The following is a 16587-nucleotide window of genomic DNA, read 5'->3' as shown; positions in this document are numbered from 1 at the left end:
TGACAATCCAGATGGTACATAGGTCAGCCCATTGGCTGCTGTGACTCAGTCCGTCTTCTGTCCAGATACTGTCAGTTTGTGGTTGGTAGGCCACAGCTCTCCAATATGCCAGTGGTCCTTTGCAGGAGCCATCTTGTACACAAGGCATCCTTGGGGATTGGCTGATGGCTCACCTTAACGGGGATGTCAGTAGGGGTGACTTAGTCAGGGCTACCCCATGGTCAGCAGAATATGTTAAGGTCCCAACAGTTGTTGCAGTTCATGACTCAGGGCTTCTGGAGAGCAAACTGTGTTGTAACAGATTGGTATTCCATCTGGAGATGGTGTATGTTTATGCTGAATTGTGTGACCATGTTGTCATGTTGTGTCTACATCCTGCTATGGCATAGGAGGTCCAGACTATGACCATCGCAGGCCCCATTAGCAATTCAGCTGCTAAATTGAGTTGTCCATTGAGTTACCCATTGGGATTCTACATTTTCCTTGGCCTTTTTCCATAGCTGTGACTAGAAATTTATGGGGACCTGGGTCTTCTCTGGTCATTGACAGAACCTCCATGGATAGCCATCTTGTGTTACATTAACATCCAGTTCACAAGGCTGGGTCTGATCTAAGACCCCCCAAGACTTGTACAGTGGCTACTGCTTTGTAGCAGTCATGAAGGCTTCTTGCTGTATGTCCCTCCTTAGATTCCCAGGCAGCTCATTTCCAGATTAACCATAGGGGTATGCACAGCAGCTGAGCTATGTGGGAAATAAATCCTTGTTAATATCCCAAGAAACTCCTGCAATTGCTATGGGGTTGCTGGGCAGGAAAATTCTTGTATTTTGTCCACCACCAATGAAAGCATGACTTTTGTCTTACCTCATCAGACAACCTCCAAGAATTTGGCAGAGAAACCTGGTCCCTGCAATTTGTTGACCTGACTGGCCATCCTTGCTCCTGTAGATGAGGCACCAGGAGTGGGGTAGTCTTCTATAAATCTGGATGAAAATCAGAGGTTAACATGATATTATCAATGTAATAAAATCAGTTTCTGGTTTCTGGGTGGTGTCAGGATACCAAGTCCTCTGCCACAAGCCATGGCAAATGGTGGATCTGTTCCCACCTATTGCATGGGTGGGAACATTCACCACCCAGTCAATAGGATGGCGAATGTTCACTTCCAGCTCTTCCAAGTGAAAAGCTGGCAATCTAGATAGATATGAATAGAGAAAAGGGCATTGGCATGACGTGGACCCTGGCTTGTGGGGTCCTCCATATTGTGGATGAGGCATGAGAAATTTACACAGACTACCAAGTCCTGTGGAGGAAAAGGGATGGTATGGCTTCTCTCGAGAGAGGAGAAAAAGCCTTGGCCTTTGCCTTGACAAGACTTTATTGTTTTTCTGGGCACATTACCTGATGGTACTCATTTATTATGCACAGGTTCACTTTAGGTGGTTACCTTTTACAGAAAATAAAGGAAGCAATGCCACTAATCACATCACAGAAGGATATTTGCAAATGCAGAAGGAAAAGTGGTTGAACTGGTTACACTCCATACTGGGAAGTATTAGCATGGATTTTAGCAAGTTACAGTAAGCACTTTCTGTCTCAATTCAGGGTGAGGGAGTTTTAGCAAAAGCAAGTCTCAAAGTGGCCTAGGTACATTGTAGGCCCAATTCCCCATGGGAGAACCTATCCATGGGTGTGGGTCCTGTCTGGGCCCATTCCACGCAGAAGTGCATAACTCATGGCTCAAGATGTCTAGGAGGTCTGCAATGTTGGGCACTGCAGCATAAAGAGGGGGAATTACTTTGTTCAACTCCCCATAGCCTACCATCATCCTCTAGGTGCTATCAGGTTTCCAAATGGGCCACACTTAAATGTTGAAGAGGCTGTGTGCGGGATGAATGATGCCTACTTTTGTTAGCTGTTGGATAGTTTCCCCAATTTTCTAGTTGTCCCCCCTGGCAGCTTGTATTGCCTCACTACCCACCGAGACACAGGTAATTGTACAGCGAATGTTTGACATGCCCTCACAGAACTGCCTTGACCACTGGGACCCACAGGCAAAATTTGCCTACAGCTGTCTATAGCCACAGCCCCAAAAGGATGTCAACCTCTAAGATATATTCAGGGATGGGGGAGATATAGACTGAATAAGGCTGTGGATTCAGAGAGCCAGTTGCCATAGTTAAGGTGACCACATGTACCCTGACAAATTGACCTTCATACCCACTGATGGTGAAGAGGGATCCTGAGAATCGTTTTGGGTTACTGTAAATAAGGGTACACTGAACCCCTGTGTCAATGAGGGCCATTGTGTTTCATATTGTAGGGGAACCAGTAAATAGCTATTTCCACATGTACCTTCTGGTCCCTGGAAGTCAAGTACCTCACCCACCAGGGACCTTGGCCTTTCCCCTAGCCATACAAGCCACCCCATGGATCGTCTTCTGGATGGGCTGAAGGGAGGCATACCTCTGACCCCTTGCCCTGGTGTGAGCCCATGAAATTAGCCAACAAAGGCAAGGGAGGTGTCAGAGAAGTTGCTCTCTTCCCTATTGGGCCCCCTGGGAAGAGAAAGTCCATTGCCTGAGAAAGAGGAAGTCGAACCTTCAGTTTTTCCTCAGGCAGGGGTTGACAATGTTGATGTGGTTTCAGCTGTTGCCACAGAACCTGAATAAGTTGCTTATGCATTTTTCTGGAATCCTCCCCTGCAGTGGTCAAACATATCCACCACTGTTTATGGGTTACTCTCACTGGTTTGTCTTTCTCCTCAGTTTTGATTGTAAACCCTTCAGGAGTGTTTTCCTTTTGGACTTCCCATACCCCCTTACACTGCCTTGACAATTCCACCTCCCCCAAATATGCTATAGTTTAGGCTGCTCATTGGACTGGCTTGCCTACCAGAGTAGATAGAACAGGTACTAAAGTTCCACAATAGGTGGGAGTTGCAGTCTGGATGATACAATTGTGGATCCCAGCAGTGAATGAGACTGTTCCAGGTCCATAAACCTATCCACATGAGTGGTCTGGCATATTCCCATTTCCCAGAGGAATGCTCGTAACTTGTGCATGGAGGTTCAGCACAGCTGTGCCTCAAGGAGGTCTCCCTCATTGGGCTGGGCAGTGCAGCAGCCTACCTTAAGCCAGGAGAACAGGGAGGCATTTTCACTACATTGCATGGTCCCATGAATGCACAGCCATAGCGAGGGTTGTGTAGTAATAGATGTCAATGGGGTCAGTTTATCTCCAGACAGCACAATACCATCAGTGTCTGTGTCCCAGAGCTGTAGTAGCCACTTTTGCAATTGACTCAGATCCCCTCTCTTCAAAATTTGCCAGATATGCAAGCTCTGTGGAAGTTTATAGCCAAGCCCATGTGTGCAAGTACTTTAAGGGCAGTGACAGGAGGGCTGGATCCTGCCTGTCAGGCTTCTCCTGCTGTGTTTTCAGCATCTAGATAATGACTGGCTGAGCAGCAAGACTGCCTCCCTCTAATCTCTACCTCCTCATCTAAGTTTGTTTCGCTTTCTGCCATAGGATCCCACTTATAGGGATTCCAGTCTGACTGGGCTATGAACATCCTCAACCTAGCCCTAGTAAGCTTATGCACAAGAACATACAGAAAACAACAAGCTGGATCCTGTGGCTTTTTGCTGGTATGCTATAGCTGTTATCTTAAGGCTTCTTTATAGTCAGCTTGAGTCAATCTCATATCCCTCTCCAACTTCAGCTCACCTCACTGCCTTACTTTCACTTCAGCCAACTGTTTGGCAGTGCAATTGCACAACACATTCAATAGCAGCCAGCCCACTATTTACGTTAGGAGATACAACAGTTTAACAGTATACTTTTCTAAAGGAAAACAAATTATAATTACAACAGTAAACATCAATTGACAATGATTCTACTCCCTTAAGGTCTGCTTTAATAAACACTTTTTTTTGCAAATTTGAATGTAAAATGTCATTTTTCACATAAGTAGTCACAAAGGGCCTCTAATATTACAGTAATTTTATTTGTTGATTTAAATTTCTCTGGAAAGTATGCCTTATCCATACATTTTCCACTCTATTACTAGAAAAAGGTATTAGGTTGCTAGAAGCTTGTTTTAATCAAAAATAGCCTAATAAAATCACAGTGCTGCTCTTCATAGATTGTAATTGAAAAAATAAAAAATATGAATAGCGAAAGGACAGCAAACTCACAGTTACTAACAACCACATCTAAAACAAAAGCAAGCTAAAAGGACAGCTAGATCAGCAGCAGAACCATAGAAATGAAGATCTCATGGAGGGTTAGCAACAGGGGAGTGGGAGGAGAAGGGGGAAGAAGGTACAGAAAAAAAGTAGCATAGATGGTAGGTAGAAAATAGATAGGGGGAGGGCAAGAATAGTATGGGAAATAATGAATCCAAAGAACTTGAGACACATGGTCATAAACTAAAGGGGGGGAATGGTAGGGGTGGGAGGGTGCAGGGTGGAGGGAAATGAAGGGAGGGGAATAGAACAACTAATGGCATAATCAATAAAATAAAAATTAAAAAAAAAGAAAAAATAACCATAATAAAGCATGTTTGTGTTGGAGTATATGTATTTCAATGCTTGTTTTTAATTTTCTTCTTACAGATTTTTAAAGTTGTTGGCTCTTATGAGACTGTTCAGGGACAAGGAGGTCGGAGGCTGATCAGCTTTTCTCTCTCAGGTATGTTTTGGTTACTTGTAGGCCTTGTGGAGAGGACAAGAATGTCAACCAACTGTCAGAAGACCCACTTCAATTCGACTCTTACCTAAAAGTGGCTCACCTTCTCTGTGCCTCAATTTCTCTATCTGCAAAACAATAATTTAAAATATCTGCTTCATTCCCCTTGACCTCATGAAGATATTAAAAGATTCAATAAGTAATAGATGCAAAAGTTCTTTGAAATATTGATAAGAGAAGCTACTATTCCACCTTTGTTTTTAAGCAGCAGTAATTGAGAATTTTTATGTTGTGGAGATAAGGGAAAGCCTGAGGAGAGAAGCAGCTAACAGACCCTTTTTAAAAAAATAAAATCTCTATTAAGCCCAACTGAGTTGCTCAAAAAAGTACATTCATGGAAAAAACAGTATAAGCCATATAAAGCCTGTGATTTAGTTAATAGTATTTAGTTAATTTTTTATTTTTAATTATGTACCATAGTTCTGTAATACGTTAACAATGGGGAAACTGGATAAAAGTATTGTACTATCTTTGCAACTGTTCTGTAAATCTAAAATAATTTCAATATTAAAAGTATAAAGAAAAAAATTAATAACTCTGGCTCAAATGCTATACAAAGCTCAGAGCTCTAGATGCTTGATCCCACCTTAAGTCATCTTTGAAGATGTGCAATGGCATGAAGCTCTAGGATTCTGGTGAGTACAGTTTGAGAAACTATTTTCTTAGGCTTGATTTCAAACCAATGAATATTACAGGCCATAAATGTCAGAGATCTGAGATCACACTCCGGCCCTGTTCTTGGAAGATGGACAGTCAGTGGGGCTTTTCATGTTTAAGTGAGCCCTAGTAAAGGAAATGCGTGTCTAAAGATTTAGTGATAAGCAATTGTAGAAAAGTTGCAGGATGCAAGGTTAACATATAAAAAAAAATTCAATTACTTTTCTATATACCAAAAATGATCATGTAGAATTTGTTTTTTTGTTGTTTTTTTTTATTATTTTTTAAATTTTATTTAGTTATTTTTCAAGTACATTTTTTTTGTCTATTTCTCCCATCCCAGCCCCCCCGCCCCCGCCCCGTGCTCCCCACCTGCCTCCCATTTCCTCCCTCCCTAGTCCTCATCCCTGTGTCTTTCATACTTGTTACTCAAAATCCCTCCCCTTTTTCCCCCTTAAATTCCCTTCCCTCTCCCCTCTGGTCGCTGCCCACTTGTTCTCTATTTCAGTGTCTTTGTTTTTGTTCTGTTTGCTTGTTTGTTTTGTTGTTTAGCTTCCTGTTAAAGGTGAGATCATATGGTATTTTTCTTTCAACGCCTGGCCTATTTCACTCAGCATAATGCTTTCCAGTTCCATCCATGTTGTTGCAAAGGGTAGAAGCTCCTTCTTTCTCTCTGCTGCATAGAATTCCATTGTGTATATGTACCATCATTTTCTGATCCATTCATTTACTGATGGGCACCTGGGTTGCTTCCAACTCTTGGCTATTGTAAATTGTGCTGCTATGAACACTGTAGTGCATAGGTTCTTTGAAATTGATGTTTTAGGATTCTTGGGATATAATCCTAGCAGTGGAATTGCTGGGCCAAAAGGCAGGTGGATTTTTATTTTTCTGAGAAAATTCCATACTGTTTTCCATAATGGTTGTATCAGTCTGCAATCCCACCAACAGTGAATTAAGGACCCCTTTTCCCCACACCCTCTCCAACATTTGTTGTTTGTTGCTTTCTTTATGATGGCCATCCTGACCAGTGAAAAGTGGTATGTCATTGTGGTTTCAATTTGCATCTCTCTGATAGCTAACAATATGGAGCCATCTCTTCATGTGTCTCTGGATATTCTTTCTGTTTGTCCTCCTAGGAGAAGTGTCTGTTCAAGTCCTTTTCCCATTTTTTTTAATTGGGTTAGATATCTTCTTAGAGTGGAGTCTTGTAAGTTCTTTGTATATTTTGGAGATTAAACCTTTGTCTGTGGTATCATTGGCAAATATGTTTTCCCATACATTTGCTTGTCTTGCTAATTTAATACTGTTCTCTTTAACCACACAGAAGCTTTTTATTTTGATGAGATCCCATTTGTTTATTCTTTCCTTTATATTCCTTGCTCTAGGGGACATATCCATAAAAATGTTGCTGCCTGGAATATCTGAGATTTTCTTGCCAATGTTCCTCTCTAGGACTTTAATGGTGTCACGACTTATATTTAAGTCTTTTATCCACCTTGAATTTATTTTGGTGTATGGTGTTCAAGTTTCATTTTTTTGCATGTAGCTGTCCAGTTCTCCCAACACCATTTGTTGAAGAGACTATCTTTACTCCATTTTATGTTACTGCCCCCTTTGTTGAATATTAATTGACTGTAGAGAGTTGGGTTGATTTCTGGGCTCTTGGTTCTGTTCAATTGGTCTATGTGCCTGTTTTTATGCCAGTACCAGGCTGTTTAAATTATAGTGGCTTTGTAATACAGTTTGATATCAGGTATTGTGATCCCTCCTACTTTGTTCTTCTTTCTCAAAAGTGCAGCTGCTATTCGGGATCATTTATGGTTTGATATAAATTTTTGAAGTGTTTGTTCTATGTCTGTGAAATATGCCATTGGTACTTTAATAGGGATTGCACTGAATCTGTATATTGCTTTGGGTAGTATGGACATTTTCATGATGTTAATTCTTCCAATCCATGAACATGGTAAATGTTTCCATTTATTTGTGCCTTCCCTGATTTCTTTCTTCAGTGCTGTGTAGTTTTCTGCATACAGGTCTTTTACCTCCTTGGTTAGGTTTATTCCCAGATATTTTATTTTTCTTTTTGCTATGTTGAATGGGATTTTTTCCTTGATTTCTGCTTCTGCTGATTCATTGTTAGTATACAAAAATGCCTTTGATTTCTGGATATTGACTTTGTATCCTGCTGTTTTGCCAAATTCATTAATTAGTTTGAGCAGTTTTTTTGGTAGAGTCTATAGGATTTTCCATGTATACTCGATCATGTAGAATTTGAAATTTTAAATGCAATACCATTTGTATGGTACTACCCAAATTTAAAACTTACTATAAGAAGGAAAATGGTGGAGGAGTGAATGGAAGTCACACTGACCTCCTCTCAGGAACAATCTGGAATAACAACTCAATTGTGGATAAACCACCTGGAACAAACAACTGAGCAATAATCAGAGAGTAGCATATGACTTTGGACATACAGAACCAGCTTCAGCACAACCTGTCTGGTAAGGCATGTGGTGGAGACTCAAGAGGTCTGGCTGGGCACCCACAGGTGGCAGTGACAGCCAGATAATTAAGTGGCCAGTTGGATCTCCCGGAGAAGATTGCGGTCTAAAGCCTAAGCTAGAATTCCCAGCCCAGAACACCAAAACCTAAAAAGTACATGGATAACAACCAACAACAAAAAGCAGTATGGTTGCTGTCTGCCAGACACAGACAGTTGGAGATGTAAGGGCCATTTAAAGGGCCAACACACAAATTTTCATTTGCAGCCACTTACTTGGGGCTCCAGCAAAGGTGGGGGCAGAGTGGGCTGGAGATGCCTGAGGAGAGACTGTGGACAGAACCCTTGAGAAGAGAGCGGAGAGAATAGCCACAGGGATCCTGGTGCTGAGTCATCCCCCAGACAGCAGCAACCTTTGTGTTCAGGCAGACCATTCCCCTCTGAGTGGCAGTAGCCTGAAGGGAAACAATAGCCCTGACCACAGGAAGGTATCTTCCCTGGCCATTTGGTGCTTAAGCTTGACTGCTGAGTCCTAGTTACAAGATGAACAACTGAAGGAGGTAGCCAGAGACAGTAGATCATTGGCAAACGGCAGGGCAGAGTGGACTAGAGAGATTTGAGGAGAGTCTGGGGACAAAGGCTGTGGGTAGAAAATTGACAAAGTAGCTGCTGGGATTCAGTGCTGAGCCAACCCCCATACACAGAAACCATCCTGCTCAGGCAGACCACTCCCCTTCAAACAGCAGCAGCCTGAGGGGAAACAATAGCTTCCACCCCAGGAGGGATTTGGCCCCACCCTATGGTGCTTAAACCTGACTGCTGAGTGGAGTCACCAGATTAACAATTGGAGGAGACAGCCAGTGACAGCAGATCATGGGAACTACCCAACAGGCTGCCTAAGGTCAGATGGAGTCAACATCTGACATCACAAGAGGCAGATCCAGAAAGATAAAAACAGTGCTAAATACAAGAGACTACTGAGAGGAAAGCCACTGCAGTCTTCTTCATGATTTGTGATATTTTCTTTGCTGCACAGCTTTATTACATCATTACTTATTTAGTGAGTTTCTGTATAAGTCACTATATTTTATACTACAGTGTATTTCAATTAACAAATTTTGCCCATCCCTTTTCTTAGTCCATTTTACCTTCCTCTTTCCTTACAATATTTTTATTTCGATTTTGGTTTTCTGTCTAGCTACAACTTGTTTCCACTCTACACTCTCTATTTCTCCCCCAAACAGACCCTTAAAATGAATTCTCTTGTCAAGGGTCATTTCACATCCTTTTGCTTGACTCTTAAAATACCCACATTCTCTCTATACCTTCAACAAATTTTGCTACTTGGTTGTGGGTAGGGTAGTTGTTGTTGCATTGTTTTTCAAGGTTATCTCTAGAGCTTCACTAATTCTGCACTTCAAATAACCAGTCTTATGGGACCCCTCTCCTATTCTTTTTTTTTTTTGTGTCTCAAATTTTAATTCTGCTGTCTTAGCCAATTTTTTTTTTACTTCTTGTTTTTTGTCTTTCTTCTACTTCCCTTTCATCCTTTCCTTTTATTTTTCTTTCTTCTCCTTTTTTTTCTTTTCCTTCTCATCCCAAATTTTAATTTTCCCTCATTTAGTCTGGCTTTTGTTTCTCACTCAGTATTCCCTCTCCTTCCATCATTACAGAATCACTTTCTATTCCTCCAAACATCTCTTAGACTTGTCTTTGTTTCTTTTTTCTTCTCATTTCCATACCACCTATATTAATTTTAGTTCATTTGTTTATGATGAAAATGATCTTGTGGATCATTTTCTCCAATTTGGCTTCTATATTTTTCTCATTTAATCTTTTCTTTTTTTCTTTCTCTCTCTCACTTTGTTTTTTCTGTACTATTTTAAATTTTTAAAATATTTTTCTAAGTTGAATATTTTTATGTATTTTTAGAGAGAGAGGAAAAGAGGTAGAAGAGAGAGATAAACATCAATGTGTGGTTGCCCCTTTCTGTCTAACACAGAGGACCTGGCCTTCAATCCAGACATGTGCCCTGACTGGGAATCAAACCAGGAAAACTTTGATTCACAGGCTGGTGCTCAGCCCACTGAGCCATACCAGCCAAGGCTTAATTCCTGTTTAAACTTAATATTATATGCTTCCCTTCTCATACTCCATTCCACACTCTTCATTCCATTTCTTTATTCATTGGGTATACTTTACCTTCTCTACATTACATCAGCTTCCAACTCTTATTAGTGCTCTTCCCTCTACTCTATCAAAATAATTGCTCTTTCAGTAGGTCATCTTGGATCAACTCTTCTTTCTTATGATAGTCTTAATCTTGTTACACCCTTATTAATAATAGTTAATTTGCTATTGATGCTGGGATTGTTGGGGGAAGTTATAATTACAGGTATGGGTTTCTTTCTTGGGCTCTGTGGTTTTGTTCAAGCAGCACCTGCACAATAGCACACAAGACATGGTGGGCAGAGTGACCCTCATTCAACCAGTGTCAGGGAAAGACCCATGAAAGAATGACCCAAAAACAATAAAAACCCAATTACATCCAGAAAAACCGAATAAAAAACATAAAATACATCCCAAGAACATCAAATTCAGGTGATCAAGGAGACTTCACCACTGAATCTCACAGGCCTACCACCATAGATGTTCACACCATGAAGTCAGAAAGAAAAACAAATCAATTTAAGAAGTAGAAGCAAACAAGGAGAGTCCTACAAATAATGAAAGATAAAGAAATAACACCCAATCAAAAGGAAAGGAGGAATCCTCAGGAAGAATGATAAAAGAAATACAGGCAAGTCAAGTATCAAATACTGAGTTTAAAACAGTGGTTATAGTAAAGCTCAATGAACTCAGTGAAAATTACCAAAAAAAAATACAGAGAAATTACAAGAAACTTACTGTAAACTATATCAGTGTAAAAAAGGACACAGAAACAATCAACAAAGATGAAGAAGAAATGAAGGATATAATTTCTGAATTAAAGAACACAGTAGAAGGAATCAAAAGAAGGCTTAATGAAGCAGAAGATTGAGTTAGTAAGTTGGAGGACAAAGTAGAAAAAGACTCCTATAAAGACCAAGAAAAGACAAAAAAGAATGACAAGGGGTTAAGGGAAATGTAGGACAATATGAAACAGAATAATATCCGTATACTAGAGATACCAGAAGGAGAAGAAAAGAAGCAAGGGATAGAAAGCCTGTTTGAAAAAATAATGATGGAAAACTTTCCTAATGTGATGAGAGAACAAGCCACACAAGTCCAGGAAGGAGAGGCTCCAAATCAAGAGGAACCCAAAGAGACCGACAGCAAAACACATCATAATTAAAATGGCAAAAATTTAAGACAAGGAGACAATCTTAAAGGCAGCAAAGGAGCAACAGGAAGTAGTGTACAAGGGAGCCCCAATAAGGCTAGCAGCTGACCTCTCAACAGAAACATTGCCTAAAAGGAATGGCAAGAAATATTCTAAATAATAAAAAACAAAGGCCTGCAACAGAGACTGTACAGCAAGGCTCTCAATTAAAATGGAAGGCCAAATAAGGGGCTTCCCAGACAAAATAAGGCGAAAAGAATACTCCTCCATGAATCCAGCACTGCAAGATATGTTAAAGAGACTGGTCTAAGAAGAGGAAGAAAAACAGTGAAAGAGAAAGGAACTAAGGTAGGTACAAAGGCAATGAAATGGCAATGAATAAGAACCTACCAATAATAACTTTAAATGTAAATTGCATCTTTTCAGACCACCGAGGCCTGAAATTAGAAACCAACCCCTAGGAAAAAAACTAAAAAAAACCCTCAAACTCATGGAGACTGAATAACATGCTATTAAACCAGGGGTGTCAAACTCATTTTCACTGGGGGCCACATCGGTCAGCCTCACGGTTGCCTTCAAAGGGCCAAATGCAATTTTAGGACTGTATAAATATAACTACTACTTAACAGTTAAGCAAGACCTTGGCACTGCTGCAGGGTAGAAAGAAGGTTCTGGGCTGGATAAAACAAGGTATAAGGCTGGATATGGTCTCATGTTTGCCACCTGTGTATTAAACAATGAATGGGTTAAGAATGAGATCAAGGGAGAAATCAAAAAGTTTGTAGAAACTAATGAAAATGAACTCACAATAGTCCAAAACTTATGGGACACAGCAAAGGAAGTCCTGAGAGGGAAGTTCATAGCAATGCAAGCCTACCTGAAAAAGATAGAAACATTTCAAACAAACAACTTAACCCTACATGTACAAGAACTGGAGAAAAAACAAAAAAGACAGCCAAGAGCAAGTAGAAGAAAGAAAATAACCAAGATCAGAGCAGAATTAAACAACACAGAGACAGAAGAAAAAATTCTAAGGATCAATAAATCCATGAACTGGTTCTTTGAAAAGATAAACAAAATCAACAAGCCTTTAGGCAGACTCATCAAGAAAAAAACAGAGAGGACCCAAATAAATGCAATCAAAGATGAAAGAGGAGAATTTACAACTTATAGCACAGAAATACAAAGGATTGTAAGGAATTACTATGAATAAATATATGCGGAGAAAATTGAAAACCTAGGCAAAATGGACAAATTTCTAGAAAAATATAATCTTCCAAACTCAATGAAGAAGAAGCAAAAAGCCTGAAAAGATCAATAACAGCTAACAAAATCAAAGCAGTAATCAAAAAGCAACCAGCACAAAAACGCTCTAGATTGGATGGTTTCACAGGAGAATTTTAAAAAACGTGTAAGGATGAGCTAAGCCCCACTCAATCATGAAACCACTCAGCCTAATAAGTGAATTTGGCAAAAACGGTGGGACACAAAGTCAATATTCAGAAATCAAAGGCATTTTTGTACACCAACAATGAAATATCAGAAATGGAAATCAGGAAAAATCCCCATTTGCTACTGAAATCCCCATTTCTTGCTGAAATCCCCATTCAGCAAGAAAAATAAAGTACCTAGCAATAAAACTAACTAAGGAGGTAAAAGACCTATACTCAGAAAACTACACAACACTGAAGAAAAAAATTAAGGAAGGCACAAATAAATGGAAGTATATACTATGTCCATGTATTGGAAGAATTAACATCAAAATGTCCGTACTTTCCAAAGCAATTTATAAATTCAATGCAATTTTTATTAAAATACCAAAGACATATTTCACTGATATAGAACAAACATTTAAAAAATTTGTATGGAACCATAAATGACCCAGTATGGCCTCAGCAATTTTAACAAAGAACAAAGTAGGTGGTATAACCATACCTGACATCAAATTATATTACAAGGCCACAGTAATCAAAACAGTCTGTTAGTGGCATAAGAACAGACACATAATAAATGGAATAAAATAGATAGCCCAGAAATAAACTTAAGTCTCTATGGTGAATTAATATTTGACAAAGGAGGCAGAAGCATAAAGAGGAATAAAAATAGCCTCTGCAACAAATGGTATTGGGAGATGTGGCTAGCTACATGCAAAAAAAAAAAAAAAGAAGAAAGAAAGAAAAAGGAAAAGAAAGAAAGAAACTCAACCACCAACTTACACCATACAAAACAAACAAACAAATCTCAAGATGGATAGAAAACTTAAATATAAGTGGGGATACCATGAAAGTCCTAGAGGAAAAGATAGGCAAGAAAATCTTGGATATTCCTTGCAGTAATATTTTCACCAATATGTGCCCTTGAGCAAGGAACATAAAGGAAAAAATAAACAAATGGGACTTCATGAAAATAAAAATCTTCTGCATGGGTAAAGAAAACATTAGAAAAATGAAAACGGAACCAACTGTATGGGAAAATATATTCGCCAATGATATCTCAGACAAGGGATTGATCTCCATAAAATATCAAGAACTCACAGGACTCCACACCAGGAAGAGAAACAATCCAATTGAAAAATCATCAAGTACCTGAACAGACAGTTCTCTAAGAAGAATATACAGAGGGCTCAGAGACATATGAGAGGAGGCTCAGCATCACTAGCCATCAGAAAGATGCAAGTTAAAACCATGATGAGATACCACTTCACACCAGTCAGAATAACCATTATAACAAATCAACAACCAGTGAGTGCTGGAGAGGTTGTGGAGAAAAGGGAACCCTAGTGCACTGTTAGTGGGAGTGAAATCTGGTGCAGCCTCTGTGGAAAACAGTATGGAATTTCCTCAGAAAACTAAAAACGGAATTGTCTTTTGACCCAAAAATTCCACTGCTGGGATTACACCCTAAAAATCCTGAAAGACTAATTCAAAAGATCCGATGCACTCCAATGTTCTTAGCAGCACAATTTACAATGGTCAAGTGCTGGAAGCAGACTAGGTACCCATCTGTAAATGAATAGATCAATAAAGTATGGTACATTTATACAATGGAATACTATGCAGTAGAAAGAAAGAAGGAGCTCCTGCCCTTCACAACAACATGGATGGAACTGGAGAGCATTATGCTAAGTGAAATAAGCCAGGTGGTGAAAAACAAATACCATATGATCTCAACTATAAATGGAACCTAATTAACAAAACAAACATGCAAGCAAAGTATAACTAGAGAGATTGAAATTAAGAACAATCTGACAGTAACTAGAGGGGAGAGAAAAGGGAAATAATATAGTTAAGAAGAGAAAAGGTTTTAAATGAACATGTATAAAGTACTCATTAACAAAGCCAAAGGGGTGTAGGATTTGGGGTGGGAGTGGGTAGGGCAGGGGAAAGTGGTGATGGGAAAATAGAGACAACTGTATTCAAACATAAATAAAAATAAATAATTTTTGAAGGGAAAAAGTAGCACGATAAAGTTGGTATTCGTGTTAGACAGCGTGGTAATCAGGAAAGAATAGAGAAATTGATCAATGGAACAGAATAGAGAACCCAGAAATAGACAATTGATAGAGCCAACTGGTCTTTGACAAATGAGCAAAGGGAACAAAAAATACTCTTTTCAATAAATGGTCCTAGAACAACTGAACATTCACATGCAAAAGAAATTTATACACAAACCTTATACCCTTCACAAAATATTACTGAAAATGGATCATAGACTTAAGTGTAATATACAAAACTATAAAACTCCTAGAAGATGACATAGAAGAAAATCTAGATGACCTTTATGTACCATGATGCTGTTTTAGATACAACACCAAAGATATGACACGTGAAAAAAATGCTACATGAAAGGAATAATATGGACTTCATTGACATTAGAATCATCTGCACTGTAAAATACAATATGAGGAGAATTAGAAGACATACCACATTCTGGGAGAAGATATTCACAAAAGAGAAGAATCCAGGGTGCAAAGCTCCAGCTTTCTAGCACTTCTTCCAGGAGTCCTCCTCCTCAGTTCAGGTTGCTTAAGTGGCAACCACTCCCAGCAGCATATTATCTGCTCATGCCAAGCAGACTTACCCATACTGTATGTTGCCCAAGACCCAGCACTGCCCTGAGATTATGTTGAATGATGACGGTTGTGGAGCCACATTTCCACATTCCCTGGGTAGATCCTGGGCCTACAGCAAGGAGAGTGAGGAGGAGGGAACATCTGATGACCTCACTTTCCCCTGGACTCCCATTGTGTGACCTGACCCCCAGGCCACACAGGCATTTTGCCTGCTTTGAGAAATGGCTGGTGAATTTTGGTTGTTATGTGTTTAGCGGAAGACTAGACCTGTTCTACTTGGTACTGAGCTTCATGCTGGACAGGCATCTCAGTTCACATATGTGGATGATCCCACTGATGGCTGAGCCTTCATCCCACATTGTTAAGTCCTCCTTATTTTCTTCCCTGACGCCATCCACTGGGCAGCTGCCCTCACCTTCCAGACTCAGTCCCCAGACCTGCCTGCCCAGCTTCTACCACCCCCCTCACCAAGGACAGCCTTGTACCAAGCTACCCTACTGGCATCTCCAGTATGGCAGTTGTCTACAACCAGGCAGAGTGCATGGTGGAGCCAGATCATTACCTCACCACTGCCTGCCAACATTCATCTCTGTCCTTCAGCAAGTTTGCTCCTTTTAAAGCCAGCAAGTGATCCAATATCAAAAGTGAAAGTTATCCCCTGGCCCCACAATTTTCAAATCTACCTGCATCCTAGAGCCCATTGGAAAAGTCAATCCTTTAACTGCTAAAGCTTCTCAGCCAAAACTAAAATAGCCTTGGATATGGGGCTTAATGGGATAGCAAGGCCAAGAGTGAAGTGGGCAGGGCCTCTGGACTGTCAGGGTTCCCCTCATCAGCCCACCACACAAATCAAGAATTCTCAGATAGAAACCCAGTGAAGGCCCTGCAAACCAACTTCCTCTCTGGATAGGAGGTAGCCAAGAAGGTAAAAACATGTCTGTTTACTATTAGCTAGATAAGACCAAGCATTGCCAAGCCTGCCTTTCTGTTAAGCAGCCTGCTCTGTGTATTGCATGAAGCTGGGTCCAACCCTGGCCTTTGAGGAGAAGTGTTCTATAACAAAGTCAGAAGCCCATTATTAAGAAGTGCCTGCCTATTACAATGGAGTTGCCAGAACCTCCTCCCCTCCAGATCCAGCTCCCATGCTGCTGCCACTTTTTATAACTTTATATTATTTTTAAGGGAAAAAAACACTTCAGAATACTTCAAAAAAGACAGGTATCCAAAATATACAAATAACTCTTAAAACTCATTAATTTGAGAAAACAAGTTGAAAAATGG

The 16587-nt window shown here is 40.0% G+C and overlaps 1 protein-coding gene and 1 pseudogene across 1 annotated transcript in view; both read left to right on the top strand.

The window, feature by feature from the left end:
• The window catches only part of HECW1 (HECT, C2 and WW domain containing E3 ubiquitin protein ligase 1), a 675231-nt gene that overhangs the window by 234351 nt on the left and 424293 nt on the right, over nucleotides 1-16587 (top strand). The window contains exon 5 of the mRNA XM_053662971.1: nucleotides 4620-4695. Within this exon, the coding sequence (XP_053518946.1) occupies nucleotides 4620-4695 (76 nt within the window). The remainder of the gene's footprint in view (nucleotides 1-4619; nucleotides 4696-16587) is intronic.
• LOC119057937 (ataxin-7-like protein 2) lies at nucleotides 12380-16388 on the top strand (annotated as a pseudogene).

This window comes from Artibeus jamaicensis, unplaced genomic scaffold (genome assembly GCF_021234435.1).
Source record: "Artibeus jamaicensis isolate MK-2021 breed Jamaican fruit bat unplaced genomic scaffold, CSHL_Jam_final contig_311, whole genome shotgun sequence".
NCBI classification, from domain to species: Eukaryota; Metazoa; Chordata; class Mammalia; order Chiroptera; family Phyllostomidae; genus Artibeus; species Artibeus jamaicensis.
This window is presented reverse-complemented; position numbering and strand designations above follow the sequence as displayed.